At 36.7% G+C, this 22,105-nt stretch overlaps 1 protein-coding gene across 1 annotated transcript in view; it reads right to left on the bottom strand.

The window, feature by feature from the left end:
* Window positions 1-22,105, bottom strand: part of ITGBL1 (integrin subunit beta like 1) — a 396,418-nt gene that overhangs the window by 179,269 nt on the left and 195,044 nt on the right. Inside the window, exons 4-6 of the mRNA XM_007953815.2 lie at window positions 17,962-18,084; window positions 13,609-13,749; window positions 9,189-9,329 (exon numbers count right to left, since the gene is read on the bottom strand). Coding sequence (XP_007952006.1) covers window positions 9,189-9,329; window positions 13,609-13,749; window positions 17,962-18,084 — 405 coding nt within the window. The remainder of the gene's footprint in view (window positions 1-9,188; window positions 9,330-13,608; window positions 13,750-17,961; window positions 18,085-22,105) is intronic.

Here is a 22,105-nt window from a genome sequence, read left to right as displayed (position 1 = left end):
GTCGCAGCCACCATGTCAATCCATCTCATCGAAGGCCTTTCCCTCTTTCATCGACCCTCCACCTTACCAAGCATGATATACTTCTCCAGGGAATGGTCCCCTCTGACAACATGACCAAAGTAGGTAAGAGAAGTCTGGCCATCCTCCCTTCTAAGGAGCATCTCAGCTGCACTTCTTCCAGGACAGATCTGTTAGTTCTTTTGGCAGTCCATGGTACCTTCAGCATTCTTCGCCAGCACCACAACTCAAAAACATCAACTCTTCTTCTGTCTTCCTTATTCATTGTCCAGCTCTCACGTGCATACATGTGAGGCAATTGGAAATATCATGGCCTGTGTCAGGTGCACCTTAGTCCTCAAGGAGACATCCTTGCTCCTCAGCACTTTAAAGAGTTCCTTCGCAGCTGACCTACCCAGTGCTACACATCATCTAATGTCCTGACTGCTGCTTCCATTGGCCTTGATTATTTTATCCATAGGTAAGAGCTTTAGGAAATAAATTCAGTCAAAACAGTAGCTGCTATTTTAATAAAACAGTAAGTTTGATATATTGATTTTCCTTTCAAGATAATGTAAGCCTTGTATATTTAGTCATTTCCTTCAGTTTCTTTGCTTAATTACCTTTGTAATCCAAAATAATAAATTTCCCCATCTATTACTGTTGTGTCAAATGATTCAATTTCCATAAATAATGCAATTCTAAGACAATTCTTTATTTCATCATTTTGGTAGGTAGAACAAGTTAAAACACAAAGTTTAAGGTCATACAGAAGGAGTATATTTTTCTAACTATAGGATTTGGGGAATAGATCAGAGTCATAAACAACTATCTTCAAAGGAGTTATTTCAGAATCAGGAAGTAAATTCAGTAGAAAAACTGAACGCTGGTCAATACACTTTGGGATAGCTGGTAATGATGGTTCAGTTATGTTAGCCACCTTTGATTTTGTCAATAGTTTTGTCTTTGAGCTGATATGTGTGTGTACATGTGTATATGCACATTTATGTATGTGTATGAGTCTTATTTCTGCAAGGATGAATGTACACACACACAAGCACACATACACACTTCATGTGAATGACGGAAAGTAAGTAGGAATTGAAGAAGCAATTATTTTTATTTAGAGGTATTTTGGTGGCATAGTGCCTATGGCATTTGACTGCTAACCAGAAGGCTGGTGGTTCAAACCCACCAGCCACTCCTCAGAAGGAACACTGGACAATCTACTTCCATACAGATAACACCTGGGAAACCCAAGGAGGGGTTGCTATGAGTCAGAATCAACTTGATTGTGGTGAGTTTTTTTTTTTTTTTTTCCTTTTCTTTTTCCATGTTCCTATACATCTGATGTTGTTGTTGTTGTTAAGTGCCATAGAGTCAGGTTCAACTCACAGTAAACGTATGTAAACATAACATAACAAAACACTTCCTGGTCCTGCACCATACTCATTATCATTGCCATGCTTGAGCTCATCATCACAGCCACTGTGTCAATCTACCCCATCTACTTTACCCAGCATGATATCCTTCTCCAGCCACCGGTCCCTTCAGGCAACATGAACAAAGTATGTGATAAGTTTGGCCATTCTCTCTTCTAAGGAGCATTCCAGTTCTACTTTTTCCAAAACAGATTTCTTTCATTCTTCTGGCAGTCCATGGTATTTTCAACATTCTTCACCAAAATCACAATTCAAATGCATTAAATCTTCCATCTTCCTTATTCCTTGTCCAGCTTTCACATTCATATGAGGCTACTGGAAACACCATGGCCTGGGCCAAGCCCACTTTAGTCTTCAAAGTGACATCTTCACACTTAAACACTTTAAAGAGGTAGTTTGCTCAATGCAATATGTCATTTGATTTCTTGACTGCTGTTTCCATTGGTGTTGATTGTGGAAGCAGGTAAAATTAAATCCTTGACAACTTCAGTTTTTTCTCCATTTATTATGATGTTGCTTTTTGGTCTATTTGTGAAGATGTCTTTTTTCCTTGTGTGGAGGTGTTATCCATATTGCAGGCAGTGGTCGTTGATCTTTACCAGTAAGTGCTTCAAGTCTTCTTCACTTTCAGGTTGTGTTATTTGTATATTGCTTGTTGTTAATGAGTTTCCCTCCAATCCTGCTGCTACATCTTCTTCATGTAATCCAGCTTCTCAGATTATCTGCTGAGCATACAGGTTGAATAAGTATGGTGAATAGATGCAACCCTGACACACACCTTTCCTGATTTTAAACCATACAATATCCCCTTTTTCTGTTCAAACAACTGCCTCTTGGTCTATGTACAGGTTCCTCATGAGCACAATTAAGTGTTCTGGAATTCTAATTCTTCTCAATGTTATCCATAATTTGTTATGATCCACACGGTCAAATGCCTTTGCATAGTCATTAAAGCACAAGTAAACATCTTTCTGGTATTTACTGTTGCCCAATATTTATCTAACATCATCAATAATATCACTTATTTAATTCCCTCTTCTGAATCTGGATTGAATTTCTGGCACTTTCCTGTCAATACACTGCTGTGACTACTTGTGAATTATCTTCAGCAAAATTTCACTTGCTTGTAATAAGGCATTTGACTACTAACCACAAGGCTGGCAGTTCAAACTTACCAGCCACTCCTCAAAAGGAAGATTGGACAATCTACTTCCATAGAGATACCACTTCAGAAACCCAAGAAGGGGCCATTATGAGTCAGAATCCACAAGATGGGTGTGAATTCCATTCAGTTTGGTAATATTAATGATATTGTTTGATGATTTCTGCATTCTGTGGGATCATCTTTCTTGAGAATGGTAAAAATACAGAACTCTTCCAGTCAGTTGGCCAGGTGCCTGTCTTCCAAATTTCTTGGCATAAACAATCGAGTGCCTCCAGTGCTGCATCCATTTGCTGAAATATCTCAGTGAATATTCTGTCAATCACTGGAGTTTTGTTTTTCACCAATTCTTTCAGTGCAGCTTGAATATCTTCCTTCAATATCATCGGTTTGGTCATATACTACTTCCTGAAGTAGCCTAACGTTAACCAATTCTTTTTGGTACAATGACTCTGTGCATTCGTTCCATCTTCTTTTGATGCTTCATGCATCATTCAATATTTTACCCACAGAATTTTTCAATATCAAACTCAAGTCTTGATTTTTTTCCCTTTAGTTCTTTCATCTTGAGAAATGCCAATTGTGTTCTTCTCTTTTGGTTTTCTAGCTCTAGGTCTTTGCACAATTCATTGTAATACTTTATTCAAGCTGCCCTTTGAAATCTTCTTTTCAACTCTTTTACCTCATTATTTCTTTCATTTGCCTTGTTGTTGTTATTGTTATCGTGTGCCGTCGAGTCAACCCTGACTCATAGCAACTCCTCCTTGGGTTTCTGAGGCAGTATCACTATGGAAGTAGATTGCCCAATCTTCCTTCTGAGGAGTGGCTGGTGGGTTTGAACCGCCAGCCTTCTGGTTAGCAGTCAAGTGCCTTAGGCACTATGCTACCAGAGCTCCTTCCATTTGCCTTAGCTACTCTTATGTTCAAGAGCAAGTTTCAGGGTCTCTTCCAACATCCATTTTGATCTTTTCTTCATTTCCTATCCTTTTTATTACTTTTTTCCTTTCTTCATGTATGATATTCTTGGTGGCATCCCACAACTCATCTGGTCTTCAGTCACTGGTGTTCAATGCATTGAACTTTGTGGTGCAGTAAATTACCTGGTATGGTTTTTCTAGCCATAAGTCTTTGTAAACTCTGTGGTGGAATTTTCTGTGAGCATCTGAGGAGCTCCTTATTGTAAAAGTTATTCACCTGGAGTATTTCTGTTGGCGCAACACAAAGCAATGTTCTGGGAGGTTCCCGCTCTCTCTCACATGCTTAGAATTCTGATATTATGATTGTTTAGTTTGGCCACTCTGCTGGGCTCAAAAGGAGGCCTCTTAGAGGCAGAACTCTCTCTGACCTTTGGCTGAGGAAGATGTGCTGCTGAGAAAGAGATTCCGAGAGACATGCATTGCTGGGAAAGAGACTGAGAGAGACTGTTGGGTGAGAGACGGTGGGCTGGGAGAGAGACTAAGTGTTTTCCCTGAACTTGAACTGTAGCTTGGTCCTTCCCTAATAAACCCCATAATCTGTGAGTTCTGTGTGGCCACTGCAGTGAGTTATCAAACCCAGCAGAAAGGTGGTGAGTATTGCAGGAGGAATGTTGGTGTCAGGGTTGGTGAAAGGGCTGGAGGGAGGCAGCATGTCTGGCCTCACAGTAATGGGCCTTGGGCTCTGATGGTAATTCTGTCTTCCTCTTGTGGGGTTAGAGGAGGTCAGAACATGTGGCCTCCCTGCCTTTTTAGCAAACCTATTCTTCATATGGTCTCTAAATTCAGTGGGATATACTCAAGGTCATATTTTTGACTCTTATGGACTTGTTTTAATTTTCTTCAGCTTCAACTTATACCTGAAGATGCACAACTGATAATCTGTTCCACAGTCAACCTTTGACCTTGTTCTGACTGATGATATTAAGCTTCTCCATTTCCTCTTTCCACAGATGCAGTTGATTTGATTCCTGTATATTCCATCTGGTGCAGTCCATGTGTGTAGTGACCATTTATGTTGTTTATAAAAACTGTATCCAATGAATAAGTCATTGGTAATGCAAAATTCTATCATGTAATCTCCAGGGTCATTTCTATAACAAAGTCCATATTTTCCAACTACCAATGCTTCTTCTTTGTTTCCAACTTTCACATTCCAATCACCAGTAATTATCAATACATGTTGGTTACATTTTTGGTCAATTTCAGAATGCAGAGGTTGGTAAAACCATTCAATTTCTTCATCCCCCTGATGTAGTTGGCACAAAATATTTTCTTTTGAATGAGTTTTTAAGTGAATGGTTGGATGCATTGAAAGAGAGGGGATGAATAAAATGTCAATTAAAAGTCAAGTTAAACTTATCCATTTAGAGATTTCCCTTGTATTTAAATAAGACCAACTCTCTTAGTACTACATGAATAGGAGCTAAAAATAAAGCTCCTCCTTGCAAATCATAGGAGAATACTGCTGTGTTTGGGTTACTTCTGTTTCACAAGACAAAAGTATGAACATATTCAATAATCAAATATGTGTCACCCTTCCTACAGTGCAACCAGACTGGTACTTGGGGCAACTGTAGATATTAATAACCCACGAAGCATAAAAGATAGAATTCTACTGATTTAGTAAGACTGAAGTGACACTCCAGAGGTTGGTACTTGCCTCAAATGAGAAGAATGTTGACAGAACCTTACAAAAGTAAGTTTGATAATAATTTTGAGCAACCTGGGGACAGCTCTTCCTTAACGAAATAATGTGAGATTATTTTTAGTTGGATCACCATGGGCTACCTGAGTTTTTAGAAGACACTTAATAGTAGTGTGAAGTTTTTCAAGTTGCTTAATTTCTCTGAATCTGTTTCTTCTGAACATGTTAATGTGTAGATAATGATATCTTCCTCTCTGAGTTATCCTGGAAATATAATGGAATGCAATATGTGAAGGAACTTGGCAATGATCTAACATGGAATGGTGTCTATTAATGTGATTTTCTGCTTTCCTAAGTTCACCATTCTGAGATTGGGAGCCAGGCTGTGGAGGGCAGGCCACATTCAATTCATTTCAACCAATGATTAGTAAACCACAGTTATCAGGCCGGTGTCTTATTGCTTAAATGACACTCTATTGCCCTATCACTTTTTCCCACTCTTCCTTGTCTCTAACTACAGCATGGAGATCACATATAAAGAGGTTAAGTGTTCTCTCTCAAACTCCTATCATGATAATACTCCTCAAACACCCTGCCAAACCTGTCCAATCCCAACCGACTAACTTTACCCGAGAACTCATAGCATAGGGAAGCATAAAAAATATGAGGAAAATGGAAAATAGGGCCAAAGTCAGAAGCACGGAGCAGGTAGAGTAGAAAACTACATATTACAGAGGTTTCCTTCACCTGCCTAAGTTATAGTAACAACTCTAATCCTAAATAACATGCAACAGGAATTGTAAGCTTATAAAAGGATTGAAGAGCCATTATTTATCTTCACTTCATACTGCCATTCCTTAAAATGAGACAAAACAGTGCACAATTATATGCATGTGCATGTATGCCCCAGCATATGTGTGTGTAGAGAAAGAGACATCATAGCTTATGCTTAATAATACCACAATATTAACTCAATTATATATACCAGTTCTATAAGCTGTTTCCTCTGATCTTGACAGGTACACAAGCTTGACAGTTATTTGAATTTTTCAACACCACTACAGAAATCAAGATCAGACTTGCAATCATGAGTTTAACCTGGAACAATGTACTTTATATAAAAAAAGGCACCAGATTAGAAAGCTACCAATTTACAGTCTATATATGTTTTGATTATGTCCATTATGTTTTTATTTTACAATTATGTGAATCCATGTTTTATCAAATATACAATCTTAAAATGATATTCTTAAATGGTGTTTCCTGAATCCCAGTGTAGTTTTAATAGCTCTAAATTTTCATGTTCATCTCTGACACTTCAGAACAACATATTGAAAATATCAACCTTGATTTACCATTGATCTTTTATACTTGATGTGTCCAGAACCAAACTTGACAACTTCCACCTATATTCACCATTTCAGTAAAATGGCTCTAAAATTTACCCAGATGACTGGACTAGAACACTAGTGATTATCACATGCCTGCTTAAAACCATCACTCACATCTCATTGCTTTTAGAATAAAGTCTAGGATAAAAACTCCTCCCATTTCATGTTTCTCTAGCTGGACTTCTACCACACACTTGCACATTCTGGAAATATCAAACTAATTCCAGTCTTGGCACATATCACATGCCTCATATTTCTCTGCTTGGAATGCCCTTCTCAACTCTCTTGACCTGTAAGCATACCCTTGGAGGCAGGGCCCTGGTGCATTGTGATCTGAGCCATACAACACCACCTGCATGAGATGCCCGATCACCCTAATTGTAATGTCAAAAATACCCATCCTCCAACATTCTCTACACTCTTCTCTGCCCTATTTCAATCCCTAGTACTATGATTATGAAAAATATGCAGTACTGACTTACGATATATTTACTTATTGTTTTTCCTGTACCACAAGGATGTAAACTCCATGATGGCAAGAATTTTATATTTTGTTCAATACTATGTCCCCAGTGTCTAAAGAGAAAAGTAAACAAATGCATGAATATGCAAATCTTCCATTCCATAGTATATTTAAATTGTATGTTTATGTGGCAGTTTTCTTTGTTCAATGGCAAATTTCTCAAGAGCAGAGCTTTTTGATTTTTTTTGCCCTATTATCTCACATGGGCCCTCTGGCATAGTTGGTCTCAATAAATGTTTGGTGTATTAAATCCCACTTTAACTGACAATCAGTAGAATAAAAACATTTAAATTTCTTCAAATTCATAGACTATGATTCTATGTCTTAGTTCTGGGACTTTGGGCAACTTCTTTGAGTGTCAGTATCTTCAAGTACAAAATGAGAGAGAATATATTTCCTACTTCAAAAGTTTTTATGAAGAATAAGTGCAACAATCTAGAAAGTGCTTAGCACAGTCTGTCATATAGAATCCACTGATAGATGTTAACTATTTTATTATCATTTTATTGATAATGATAATGAAGGACATTCAAAAATATAATGAATAGTAGCAAAATCTGAAAAGGGCATTCCCTCAAGAAGACAGTGTTCACAAAATGATTAGGTAATCTTCCCAAGTGTGAGGGGCAATCAGAGAGAACCCTTATGGAATGTGAAGTTTTAGCAGCACTCTCCTTGGTGAGGTCAGAGAAGCATTTGAAGCTACATAGTTATAATGACATGGGTCAGCTCTTTATCTCCCCTTGCTGGCACATTTTCAGGGCATCAGCAGACTTTTCTGCTCATCCACACCAATCAAACAGTCAAGCTTAAAGAGAGGGATATCCATATGTCTCTGACTTCTGGATTGTCAAATAGAACCAGACTGAAAATCCACAACTCCATTTAAACTAAATGATGCTTTTTTCAGATAAATGTGACTATATCTTTCTTCTCCAATTTGAATCATTAACAATTCTGGAAAGATGAATTTATTTGTTTGCATTTAGATTATGAGTTCTGTAAATTAAGGATCATGCTTATCTGTTTCACTGTTGGGTCCAATACTCCAGACATAGCTCAGACTCTGGCAAATAGTATCTGCTCCATAAATATTTATAGAATCAATTATTTAATCCACTAATTGATAGTCAATTCTTGGCTAGCTATCTAGAATAATTTCAGTACAAATTCTGTCAAGTATTGTTGTTGTTGTTAGATGCTGTCCCATCAGCTTCCAACTCACGGCGACCCCATGTACATCAGACAGTTGTGATCTGCAAGGTTTTAATTGTCTGATTTTTCAAAAGTAGATTGCCAGGACTTTCTTGTTAGTCCATCTTGGTATGGGAGCTCCACTGAATCCTGGTGAGCAGCATAGCAACGCAAAAGCCTCCACTGAAAGCTGTGTGGTGACTGTGCTTGAAATGCATTGGCCAGGTATGGAAACTGGAACTCCTGCATGGAAGGCAAAAATTCTACCACTGAACCACCACTCACCCCATCAAGATATTAAAACATAAAAATATCCTGGAGAATTATATCATCCCAAGTTTTGTAATATAATAACATATATATCATAATGGAAGCTATCCTATTTATTGGCATCAAGTCTATTAGCTATGTATTCTCTCCAGTATCACAAACTGGCAGACGAGTGGTGGTTTGTATTCTCAGAGTTCAGTATTAGATATCTGGAGCTATTGGTTATCTTCAGTTAAAAATTTAGAGTTAGCTGCACTTTCACATCTAGTCTTTTCCAAATTCATGAATTCTCTGATGGTTTCCCAAGTTGCTAGTAGAAATACAGCAAACATACAATGCTTCAGAATGCAGATTTACTTCTATAGCAGCTGAAACCCACTAGCCACTCTTCAGAAGGAAGATGGGGCAATCTACTTCCATAAAGAATTACTGCTTTAGAAAGCCAATGGGGGTTGCTATGAGTCAGAATCAACTTGATGGCAGTGGGTTTGGTTTGGTTTTATAGTTTATGTGAGAATCAGAGAAAATATTGCCAATAAGAAAATGGAATCACTTTATTTAAAATTAGGAATTAGGATAGCACTTACCTGAACAGAAGTCATCAGAATATCTGTCATAAACAGCTCTACAGTCCCTTTCATCACACTCGCAGGTGTCTCCATGAATATCTCCCCAGTCCCCCGTGGGATCAACATCATGGCAAGAACATTCACCACAAACACAAATCCCTAGGAGGGAAAAATATATATGTCTAGTCAAGAAAAAATCATAGAAGAAAACATCTTAAATATCACTTTGTTTTTTTTCTGCTTACTTTGTTTTTGGGAAACACTCATATTCAAATCCTACTCGGCAGCAGTGAGTTTTTTTTTTTTTTTTTTTTTTGTTGTTGTTTGTTTGTTTGTTTTATAAAGGAAAAGAATTCTCTAATGCTGGTAGTAGAGATTTCTGAATAAATAGGCAAAAGTTATTATCTATGTCTCTAATTATGTGAGATTTTGGGATGTGTCACTTAATGAAAGATACAATCTTTGTCCTGATAAAAAGCTCATAATCTAATTGATGATAAGAATGCTAATGATGGAAAAGTTAGCAAACAAAAAAGTATGAATGCTGCTATTTTGTAAACTAGGGTATAAACACTCTGAGTGTTTTGTGAAAGGAGGCTAAGTGTGGGCTGTAGGACTTCAGAGTAAACGGTCTGGAAATGTAGAGAGGTGGGAAAACGGTTCATAAGAGAGACTGGAGGTAGAATGACCCTAGGAAAATCCAGAGAGAAAGATAACAAAGTGGGGAAGGGAGAGGTATGGGGATCCTGAGGAGCCCTGTATCATTGGAGCAGAAGATTGAGGAAGACTAAGAAGTTAGGTTTGCTAGGCCAGAAGAGCCAAATTTTAGAAGACCTTGGAAATCAGGCTGAGAGAGATATTTGGAGATGTGAGCAGCAAAATGCTCAGTTATAAATCATGTTTACTTTGTATGGATTATCAGTATTTGTCCTTAGGGGAACCAGTTAATTATTTTAGGAGAAAAAAAATAGTTAAATCTCCTTCTCACCTCTTACATCAAAATAAATTTCAGTTAAACATTTAAGTATATAAAATAGACCTATAGAATAAGAAGGATATGCCTTTTTAAACAAAGCCTGCATGCAGAATTACTAAAAGGAAAAGAAAGAGTAGTTTTAACTACAAGAAAGATCTAAATGTTTAGTTGGGAGCAAAATGTCATAAACAAATTAAGACTATACAAAATGGAATAAATAGGCATGTGTATGTAAAAGACAAGGAGCAACTTTCACAAATAAATTAAAATTCTTACAAGTAATATGTAAATAATAAATATGCCAAAAACAAAATGTATAAAAGCAAAAAACAAAACAAAACAAAAAAATACCACCCAAAAATACCAATAGGGAATTCTGTAGAGAAATAACAATGATAAATAATCATGAAACCTGTTTACCACTGAGCCCACTATTAGTAAGGAAAGGAGGAATTATTAACAATCGTGGAAGGATTATTATTATTGAGTTAGAATTATGTGGGATGATAGGTTGGTAGAAGTGAAACAGATGGCAAGTGTCCAGAGCCACTGAGGGTGTGGGATGGTGGGTACTGCAAGTAGAACACAAACTGGTACAACTTTCTGGGTGGTGGTTTCACAATATATATATTTTTAAAATGTCTTTTTTATTTGGCATAGCAGTCTACTTCAATGAATTAATCCAAATGAAAGGAAAAGTACACAAATGTGCACGTTCAGGAATTTAAATGTGGTGGCATTTATGTTACAAAACAGCTAAAAATAACCTAAATAGTGATCAATGGGGAATTACTGTAGTAATGGTATATGTGTGGTACGGGCTTCTACGCAGTCATTACAAGTAATGCTTGCATTTCAGTTTTGTGGACATGGAAAGATACCCAAAATGAATGAAAACAAAAATAATAAATCAGTATATATACCATGATTGAATTTTTGTATTTAAAATATGAACATGTTTATGGAAGGCACAGAGGAATTTAAAAAAAGAAAGAAAAACAGACAAAGTCATGTAATAAAATGTAAAAAGGGGTTATATCTGGATGTTAGTATTATGACCCTTGATTTTTTCTTCATTACACCTATTTTATAATCTGGATTTTTGAAAAATAGATCTCATTGCTTTCATAATATTATAAATAAAGAGACAGGAAAGAGAGCTACCAGTCATGCTGTTTCAGTGAAGAAATTTCTAAGGCATGTGTGGAATAGCTTCAATGTGAAACTGAATAAATCATATGTTTAATAAAGGAAATTCTACCATCATTTAGTTTGGTTTGCAACACTGTTCTTTTGGCCCCTGAAGATGGGCTAAAAAAGATGAAAAGTTAGGCATGTGCAGGGACTAGTGTCACTCTCCTACCTAGGAAAGTACTGTTAAGGATGGAGTCCTAGGGTAGACACATCTGGTATCTTTGGAGAAAAACATTGATCATTTCAATGATGGTGCCTGACCCATCTTCATATAGCCCTCATTCTCACTAGCAGTAAGTCTTATTAAGGCATTCTGCTTCCTACATGCTTTGGCTAGTTGGCCAACATAGAAATCCTTAGGCACAAGGGAAAGGTGGGAGACAGGAAGCTAGATGGCTGATAGATGGGAAGTTAACTAAACTCAAACTCACTGCTGTTCAGTCGGATCCGACTCATAGAGACCCTTCCTTGGGTTTCTGAGGAAGTATCACTACAGAAGTAGATTGCCCAGTCTTCCTTCTGAGGAGTGGCTGGTGGGTTTGAACTGCCAGCCTACTGGTTACCAGCCAAATGCCTTAGGCACTACACCACCAGATGGGAAGTTAAGGCCTGTATTTCTCTAAAGGACATCTGCTATCTCTCAGAGGTCACATATCTCTGGTGCCACGCCCAACCCTTATGCATAGCCCAATCAATTTCACTTTTCTTTTCTCTCTTTTCAGTAGTACCTAAATGATGCTACATTCATCATAATGATGAATTCAAACATGTTGTTGTTGTTGTTATGTGCCGTCGAGTCAGCCCTGACTCATAGCGACCCCTCCTTGGGTTTCCGAGGCAGTATCACTGCGGAAGTAGGATTGCCCAATCTTCCTTCCGAGGAGTGGCTGATGGGTTTGAACTGCCAGCCTTCTGGTGAGCAGTCAACTGCCTTAGCCACTACGCTACCAGAGCTCCCGAATTCAAACATATTGAATAAAAATAACATAAGTAAAAAAATGTCTTTATATAATATATTAAAGTGAATTATTGTGACTTATAGTTATATCCATTTTGCATAAATTAAAGAAACGCTTTTTTTGAATTTTACTCCAAGTTCAGAACTTTTGTTTTCTTTTCTATAGGATCATAAATGTATCATATTTTACTCTTCTATCTTATTTTCAAAAAGGATAAAACTGATTGTATTTTAAGAATGTCTGTGTGAATATTATCTATTAAAATAAACCATTCATGTTGTTATGTGCTGTCAAGTGAATTCTGACTCGTTTCCAGCTACCTAGATTTTATAAGTTTATAGAAGGAAATATGACCATTTACTTATATCATCAAGTAGACAAATAAAAGTCCAATGTAAAGGAAGGAATATTGAATGCAATTATTCTCAGGGAATTTTTAAAATGTGTTTGAAGCTGTATAATTTGAGAAAAACAAATAGTAAACTTCCTTTAAATCATACTTATCAATACTAATATGATTTTTGGGAGCTCTGGTAGCATAGTGGCTAAGACAGTTGCCTGCTAACCAGACGGCTGGCAGTTCAAACCCACTAGCCACCCCTCAGAAGGAAGGTTGGGCAATCCTACTTCCGTAGTGATACTGCCTCGGAAACCCAAGGAGGGGTCGCTATGAGTCGGGGCTGACTCGACGGCACACAACAACAACAACAACAAAAAATATGATTTTTAAACTCATGTCTAAAGTCAGTCTAAATTTCATAGGGCTGTGTGCTGTCTTTTTTACGGGTGGAAATATTAAATTTGATGCATAGTATTTGTATTACCTGTGTTCAATATCAGATTTTTATCATTGCATTTAGAAGTTAAATGAGTGTACATCAATTCCGACTTTCAACCAAGCCTTCAATTTACCCATAATTAAGACAAGAGAGTTTTCTGAATGCTCTCTGGATAATTAGATGCTCATGGCGTAGATGGTTCTGTTAGTCAAGAGACATTTAACAGAAGTATCTACAAGAATTGCCTTTTAGCTGTATTGTAGTATTTCTGGATGGCTGCCAAAGAAATTACAGCCCCTGTGTTAACTATTTGTTCATTGAAGCTAAAAGAATGACAGATCTTTGTGTTTTCTTCTCAATATAAAACAAGAAAGAGAAGATTGTTTGTACGGCAAATGTTGATTTACATTAAAGTAAACAACTTTAAAAGATGACTTCCTCTCACAGGAAAGGAAAAGAGAAAAGGAGCATTAAGAATTAAGAGCTTTGTTTTCCTCCCAATTACGTAGTAACGTGTATGAATGCCACACCTCGGTTACTGCAGATTTTGCCATCTGGAGATGTGCATCTTCGCTTGCTCTCCCAGGGGGTGATGTCGCACTGGAATTCACATTTATCTCCATGCCAACCAGCCTCACAGTAACAGTTTCCACAGTAACACTTTCCATGGCCTTTACCCAAAATGAATTTTATACAGGGAGGAAAAAAAGCAAATTTTAAAGGCAGAATTAACTGTCTACCTCTTCTTGAACATTTTTGCCTTTGAAATAAAGTAACCGTTTCACATTCCTTACTTCAAATAATCAAAGCACATAGTTTGCCCTCCAAACACCACAATTGTGTCTATACTTACCAAAACACACAAATAAAGCAAACAAAGTGTCCTTTAATTTGCCTTAGTCAGGTAATAGATTAAAGCATGAATATTTTAAAAATAAATTACCTGAAAGTACATTACTTTGGAATCTCAAATGTGTGCCTCAAACTCAAATGTACATAAGCATTCACTCTAAGGGCATTTCTTGAATTAGTCATGACAACATTTCATTAGAAACCAACTATTGAGAAACCAATGGTGCATATTAACTTATATCCACAATATTAATGACTGGATCATTTTTAAAGCAAAATAAATATTTCATCTTTTCACTCAACTGCATCTCACAATCTGTTGTGTTCTACCACACAGAAAACAGATTTTCAGCCAAATCAATGTTTACTGCTCGTTTGGAGTGATAAAACACGATGGACCCTTGGTCTCACAATCCAACTCCCATACTAATTGTTAAGGGGATACAAATGATAGGTTAGAGTGCACCTGTCATTCGTGTCCAGACACACCATCACACTTTTTTGGCTCCCACCTTTGTATAACCTGTTACCGTGTTCTTTTGTGTTTTGATTAAAAAAAAACAAAACAACTCACTGCCAGTGAGTTGAATCTGACTCATAGCCACCCTCCTTGGGTTTCCGAGGCGGTATCGCTACGGAAGTATATTGCCCAACCTTCCATCCAAGGAGTGGCTGGTGGGTTTGAACCTCCAGCCTTCTGGTTAGGAGTCAAATGTCTTAGGCACTATGACACCAGAGCTCCAGGAGATCCATAAAAACTTGACACTTCATTACTTTGCACATCTATGTCTAACTACCCCTTTTTATGTCCTCCAAAACCTAACAATGGTATTTGCCTCAAAGTTCACTTCCTCTCCTCTCCTTTGTTTGTAGTTATACCATCCAGACATGAATATATATGTTTTTTCTTTTGAAAATGATGAAAATCAAGGTCACCTTGGCTTTTGTTTTTCAGTCTATTATTTGTGTTTTATAGGAGTCTATGGCCAAAGTTTTTGTTGTTTCTCTCTCTTCTCTTACAGCCATAATCCCAGACACGTCATGGGAAACAGTGTGAGGTGATTTCTGACCTAAATTCTATGGCATCTCTGGTCAATGGCAAGAATGTCAGTGGGGCCCTTGAACCTCACATGAGAAGGAAGTAATATGATAGAACATTCTGATGTACTATGCTATTCTTGTTCATCAGATGAGACTTCCTTCAAGCAAACATACATCAAAAAGAGAGAATGACATGAAGAGAAACAGCTTTGCAGTGAGATGCAGAGAAAAAGGCACAACATGCCAGGTTTTCTGTCTCAGTAATCAGGATATCCACAAAAGATTTCTCCTTAACTTCATAGACAACAACCATTTCTACAACAAATTTTAATTTTTAACTCATTTGTTTAAGCAAATTATTTCATCAATCACGAAAATATACCATGTATATATGTCATTTGTTGTATTTCATTGCTGTCAAGGCAATTTAGATTCATAGTGACTCCATGTGTAAAGAACAGAAGGTTGGGCAATGTACTTTGTAGAGATACCACCTAAGAAACCCAAGGAGGGGTCGCTATGAGTTGAATCCGACTCAACGGCAGTGAGTTTGGTTTTCTTTTCTTTTTAATAGTGTTTTCAAGAGCTTTTGGAAACAGATCACTAGGCCTGTCTTTCAAGGCTATTGGCAGGTTGCTTAACCATGTATACCACCCAAGAACTCTAACGTATTATTTACAAGCCTAAAAATATCTCTATATGCTCTTATGACAAAATCATATTCCAATGATAGATTGTAGGCCTCAGAAACTCAGGCATTACATGAGGAAAAAGAAAAAAGACAACTCTATATTAAAGCTTTTCCTAGGAGTCGTAAGACTTGATTAACTTCTTAGACTGTAGAATGTCTTTCATTTACCATTTCAGGAAATTTATACCTAAGATGCTACATAGGCATTGATTACAATGATGTTAAAAAGGGTTGTAAGTCTATATTCATCACATCCAAATTCTTTTTATATTATGAAATAATCAGCATTTAATTAGTGCGTTACTGAGAAACCATTTAGATGAAGTTGAGTAAGGAAACAAAAATCACCTAAACCTATACTTTCAATTAAACAAATATCCACATAGCACACATGAAAATATTGTAATAAGGTATCTGGATAATTGAAATACACTGTAAGCTCTAGGGCAATGTATATTCCATAATAAACACAATTCCGTAGGGTAAATTGGCAGAGCAAGAAAATCCCTATTTGTATCCCCTCACTGATAGGCTGCAGAATAATTTCTCAATTTGTTTCATGCTAATAACAAGTGTAAAGGTCTACAATCCTAGGCAATGTCACCCCCAGAGGATGTTTATTGGAGTGCTGGTATACTTAGTCAGAGACTGCACTATGAAATTGATTAAGCCTCCAACAAATGGAAATAACAAGTGGAAAGGTCTAGAGCTAAACACTTCATGTTGTATTGTTCAAGTTAAATGTTTATAGTTACACATGCAAATAGACTTAGTTTTGGTTGTGTGTGTCAGAATACATTTGCTGCAAAGCATTTTCTGTTCCTTCTTTGTGACTTAAAATAATTGTATCTGAAACACCAAGAGGATAAATACATACTTTTTTTGTGGGTGAATTCGCCTAAATGTTTTAATTATTTTGGACTGAGCCCTTTAAGAAAGTTGTATTCGGGCAACAGCAGCTAGCTTATGTTACTGGCTTCAAAAACAAAGCAGAGGTTGTTTTTGTTTGTTTTCTTCTGGTAGTTTGTGTAGTTGCAAGGAGGATCAGCAATGGGAAAGGAAAAGTGAAGTCTGAAATAAGCATATTTGGATGGCCACAAGGACCAACTTTACAGAAATGTAAACAGATACAAGTTTGTCTTTTGTGAATGACATATTCTCTAGGGCACTCTAGTTCTTCTGGTCCCATTAATCCCCAGTCCTTTCAGGACAAATTTCTGAAATCACCCATTCCACAATCAGGACAGGAGTGAGTGGAATCCTGTCAGAGATGAATGAAATAATCAATCACTGATCAGCAAAGATATGAGGCCAGAGACAACCCAGCTAAATATATTTTACAATAGCAGAGGAGAATTTATCTAAATAAGTACAATGATTGTCATCATTCTCTAATCTCCATTCTTGGTACCAGTCCAGGCAGCTCACTGAAACTCTTTGATCAGGTTGCAGAGTTAGGTAAACTGAAGAAATGGAAACTAGAGGTGATAAGAAGAGGTTCTTCTCATGGGAGCTCTATAAAGTCCTGAGCACGGATGTTCTTCTGTATGATGAGGGGTCAGGAGCACAATCTGTGGACTGAGATAGACCTAGATCTGAATACTGGTTTCATTGATAACTGCTCAATGATCCTGGGCAAGTTACCACTTTATTCAAGCATCAGTTTCCACATCTCTCTGTGTGGATAAAGATAATCCTTATGCTAGAATGAAACTTAATATAATGAATGTAAAGTACTTACTACAATGCTTGGTTCTAGCAAACGTACAATAACCAGTACAAAACAACAAAAAAATGATCATTATGGCACACACAAAAGGCCATGAAAAATGTTACTTAAATGTAGAACAAAATTCTAGACTAGCATTGCTATTGGCCAAAGATGCCCCCAACAGGGCATATGACTATGAGTTCTCCAAAGGTTTATGGTTTAGAAAGAGAAAGAAAATGAAGTTAAAACGGAATTGAGAGATAGGAGAAAAGAGACAAAATAAAAACAGTTAAGATGAGCAAAAATGAACAAGGACCACTAGAAATACTTCAGAGCTCTGCAGTTGGCCTACTGCCATAATTGTCTGGCTCTCCTCTGGGTAAAATCTTGTTTTGCATTCAAAAAGGACCAGTCTCCTCTGATTGCCCTAGTCCAACTCCTTATATAGAGTGTTTTCCAAATAAATATGAATGGGCTCAGACTAAATTATTATTCTCTGTGCAGAAATTTAGGTAGATATAAAAATATGATGGAACATGTGGAAAAGATAGGTGGTTTTATACATTTCTGAATTGTTAATATACATACCTCCACATATTTCTTCTGTTTCATCATCTATGCATTCTCTGTCATCACATTCACAAAATTTACCATAAACAAGTCCATTTCCATCTAAATTATCACACTTACACCTGCCACAGTGACATGTACCTAAACCATTAAAACAAAGAAAAGACTCTTGGTTATGTGTGAATATATTATGATTAATACATTTTCATCCATCTCTTTCATGATGGTAGACAATTCAAATCAATCAATTTAATATTCCAATTATATATTTAGGGGATATGATGAAATAGAGACCAAGGTATTCTTTCTTGAGATTATTATAGTATAGCAATTATCTTTTTATAGCACAAAGCTATTATTATTGTCCTCTAATAATTTCATGAATGTAAATATGACTTCCCCAAGTCCACAGCTACTTTATGCATGTCTATTCAATGCCTGAATGAACATCTTCTGATTACATCTAGGGTCTGAATTGAACTAAAGGAGAAGAGTTTCATCTTTGTCAAGGGCAATGATCTTGCTTATCTTCCTTAACAACATTTGTTTAATACTTTGCACAATGTATGGGTATATGATTTCTATAATAATCATTTATGGAATTCATTCATTAACATATATGTAAATGAAAAACTTATATGCTGTCTGAGAATTTCACATTTCCACAGTTAACCTGTGACACATGATCTTGTGAGAATGGGATGAAAGGAGTTTTCCTAGGTCTAGTTTCCTAGCACACCAGCATAACCACAGGTCAGTATGGCATACTATAGAAGCACTGAGTCATCTGGTCTACCACTCACCACATACTCAGCCAAGTCTGAGGATTTGATTACATTTCTAAGAGGGATTTCATTGACAATAAAATAGCATTCAAATATTGAGATGTTCACTTGAAAGACTTCTTTTTTAATACTTGTTTTTAATTTTTTAATAAATTATCACAGGAATCAGCAAATATTAATTGAAACGTTACCATTCACTCATCACTGTATTGTATTCTGGTGATTCGTCAGGGAAAAAAAGTCAGCTGTAATCTTGCTTTCAGAGTTTTAAATGAGTAAAAACCGATGTGGTAAAATGAATGTAGAGGTACAAAGTGTTGTAGAAGCACATAGAAAAGGGATTTAACTGAGACCTGGAGGTCAATAGACTCACACAGGAAGTCACTTTTAAGCTAAGAAGTGGAAATCAAATTAAAAAAAAAAAAAAAAAAAAGCTAGGTAAAATAAGAGGGATAAGAGGCTCATTCCAGCAAGAGAAAACAGCAAAGGCTATGTGGTGAAAGAGGAAATAAGAGGAAAAAATACTTACCAGGGTTGGAGTGTAGAAAATAATGTGCAAAGTAGCATGAAATGAGGTTATATAAGGCAACTAAAGATGGTTCACAGAGGTCTTATAGGTCATGTCAAAGATTTCAAACTTTAACCCAAGAATAATGAGAAGACCTAGCAATGTTTTCAGCATTGGAGTCATGTGATCAGATATGCATTATATAAGATTACACTGGGTGCCTTGTGGAGAATAAACTGCAATGAATGAAAGAGGGTATGGGGGAATGAGTTAAGAGGCTATTATTACCTTTGCTTGCAGGAAAGAAGATGAAGGCTGAACCAAGGTGATGGCAATAAGCTTAGAAAGAGGAAATGAATTTCCGGGATATTTTCAGGAGATAGAGTACGCAAGTCTTGATTACTGATTAGGTGTGAGGGGTAAAAGATGAGGAGGAACTAAGGTGATGTCGATTTTTTGCCTTGAAACTACCGGATAGTGGATATTTTGTATGTGACTTACCAGAAAGAACATGCAGTTTGGACTAAGGTAGACTTTTTTCTTTAACTCTTTATTGTGATTTGGATGAAATATTACAAAGCAGAATCATTGTATATTCAATAATTTGTACATATTCTGTTTTATGAAACTGGTTACATTCCTCCATGTGTAATAGCTCTCCTCCCACTTCCTCCCTTGTTTATCCTTTCCCCATGTCCTTCTTGCCTATGCATTCCTGCCTCCCTGTTTTTCTCCCTGTGCAAATGCTGCCCATCTGATCTCCCATAGTTGATTGTTCTAAGGAGTGAATTTCCCTGGTCTAGGCCTATCTATTGTTTGGCTGAGAGTTAAGCCAAGGCCTGAAGGGTTACTCGGGGTCATAGCCTTGGGGTTACACCAGTCTCCATCAGACCAGTAAGTCTGATCCTTACTTTTTTTTTTTTTTAAAATTGACTTATGTTCCACATTTTTTTTCCACTCTATCCAGGATCTCCGATTTTGATCCCTTTCTGGGTGGTAGCCAGGCACCATCTAGTTCTTTTGGGTCATATAGGCTGAGGTTCCCAAGATCCATCAGTCTTTTGGACTGTTTCTATTTGTCTTTGATTTTCTTCACTCTTTCTTTGCTCCACATGAGGAGAGACCAATAGTTGCATCTTAAATGACCACTCACAAGTTTTAACACCCAATCACCACACCTTGAAAGTGTAGAACTTTTTTTTTTTGTATACTATGTTGTGCCAATTGAGCTTGATGTCCCCTGCAACTATTGTCCCCAGCCCACAAGCCAGCAACTAATTCCCTCAAAGTGCTTAGTTGTGGTTCAGTAACTTTGCCATTTGTTAGCTTTAAACTGCATATGGACATTTTCGTAGCACATACAAATACATACGGAGGAATATCATCTGCCAGAACTATGTATGGCCATGGGTATATTTCCATTCAAATAAAAGTAGATTGTCACTTGAATTTGGGTTCCAATCCTCACTAGTTATGTTTTTGAAGTCATTAATTACATCTCTAATCTTATGATTTCTTAGCTGCATATAATAATACATACTTCAGAGCTGCTGGGAGGACTAAATGACAAATATACCACTCTGTCTAAAAATACTCATATCTGCTACGTAGTAGGCTTTCAGAAAATTTTGGGTTCTTTTCTTCCATTACGATACTGAATGTATTAGTCTTATTCCAAAATAGGTTCAGTTTTGCCTTATATTTATGAATCCTAACAACGTCCTTGTTTCCATATCTCTGCATGATTCTGTTACCCAGGCCACTTGCAATTCACCATTTCTCTCTCAAAGTTACATAAAATAGTTATTTTGCAGAATTTGAGTTTATTTTTCTAACTTGAGAATAGTCATGTGAGATTACTTTTATTAAATTTCATTTTTGTGTTTTTCTCCTAAAAATACATTAATTGATAAAAGTTAATTTGAAATCTAATGCTGTAAATGTCTCAATTAATTTTTCTCTAGTAATCATCCTTTTCATTTTCATATTTATCCGTTTATCCCTTCAACCACCAATCATTAGTGGCACAGTGGCTAAGCTATTTGACTGATAACCAGAAGGTTGGCGTTTCAAACCCACCAGCCACTCCATGGAGGGAAGACTGGGCAATCTAATTCCATAAAGATTTGCTGTCTTGGAAACCCAATGGGGGGCCACTAGGAGTTGGAATTGACAGTAGCAGTGGATTATTATTTTTTATTATTTTATTGGCAAAGTACTAGGTGCTATAGGAGATAATCATAAGCTGAATAAAATTAAATAAATAATACATCAGAAAGAAAGAAATAGAAGCAATGGGCAGATCTGCTTCAAAAGACCTTTTTAAAGTGTTAACCAACAAAGTTTCTTTGAAGACTAAAGTGAGCCTAACCCAAGTCATGGTATTTTCAATTGTCTCATATGCATGTAAAATTTGGACAATGAATAAAGAAGACCGAAGAAAAATTGATGCATTTGAATGATGGTGCTGGTGAAGAATATTGAATATAATATTGAATATATCATGGAATGCCAGAAGAAAGAAAAATATGTCTTGGAAGAAGTACAGAGGAATGTTCCTTAGAAGTGAGGGTGAAGATACTTCATCTCTCATACTATGGTTATCAGGAGGGACCAGTCACTGGAAAAGGACATCATGCTTGGTAAAGTATAAGATCAGTGAAGATGGAGAAGACTCTGAATGAGATGGATTGACACAGTGGCTGCAACGATGGGCTCAAGTATAAGAAGGATTGTGAGGATGGTGTAGAACTGGGTAGTGTTTCATTTTGTTGTACATGGGGTTGTATGTATGAGCCAGAACTGACTCAATGGCAGTTAACAACAGCAAATATATATATATATATATATATATATATATATATGTATA

The sequence above is a fragment of the Orycteropus afer genome, unplaced genomic scaffold, assembly GCF_000298275.1.
Source record: "Orycteropus afer afer isolate SDZICR_OR568_19922 unplaced genomic scaffold, OryAfe1.0 scaffold00417, whole genome shotgun sequence".
NCBI lineage: Eukaryota > Metazoa > Chordata > Mammalia > Tubulidentata > Orycteropodidae > Orycteropus > Orycteropus afer.
This window is presented reverse-complemented; position numbering and strand designations above follow the sequence as displayed.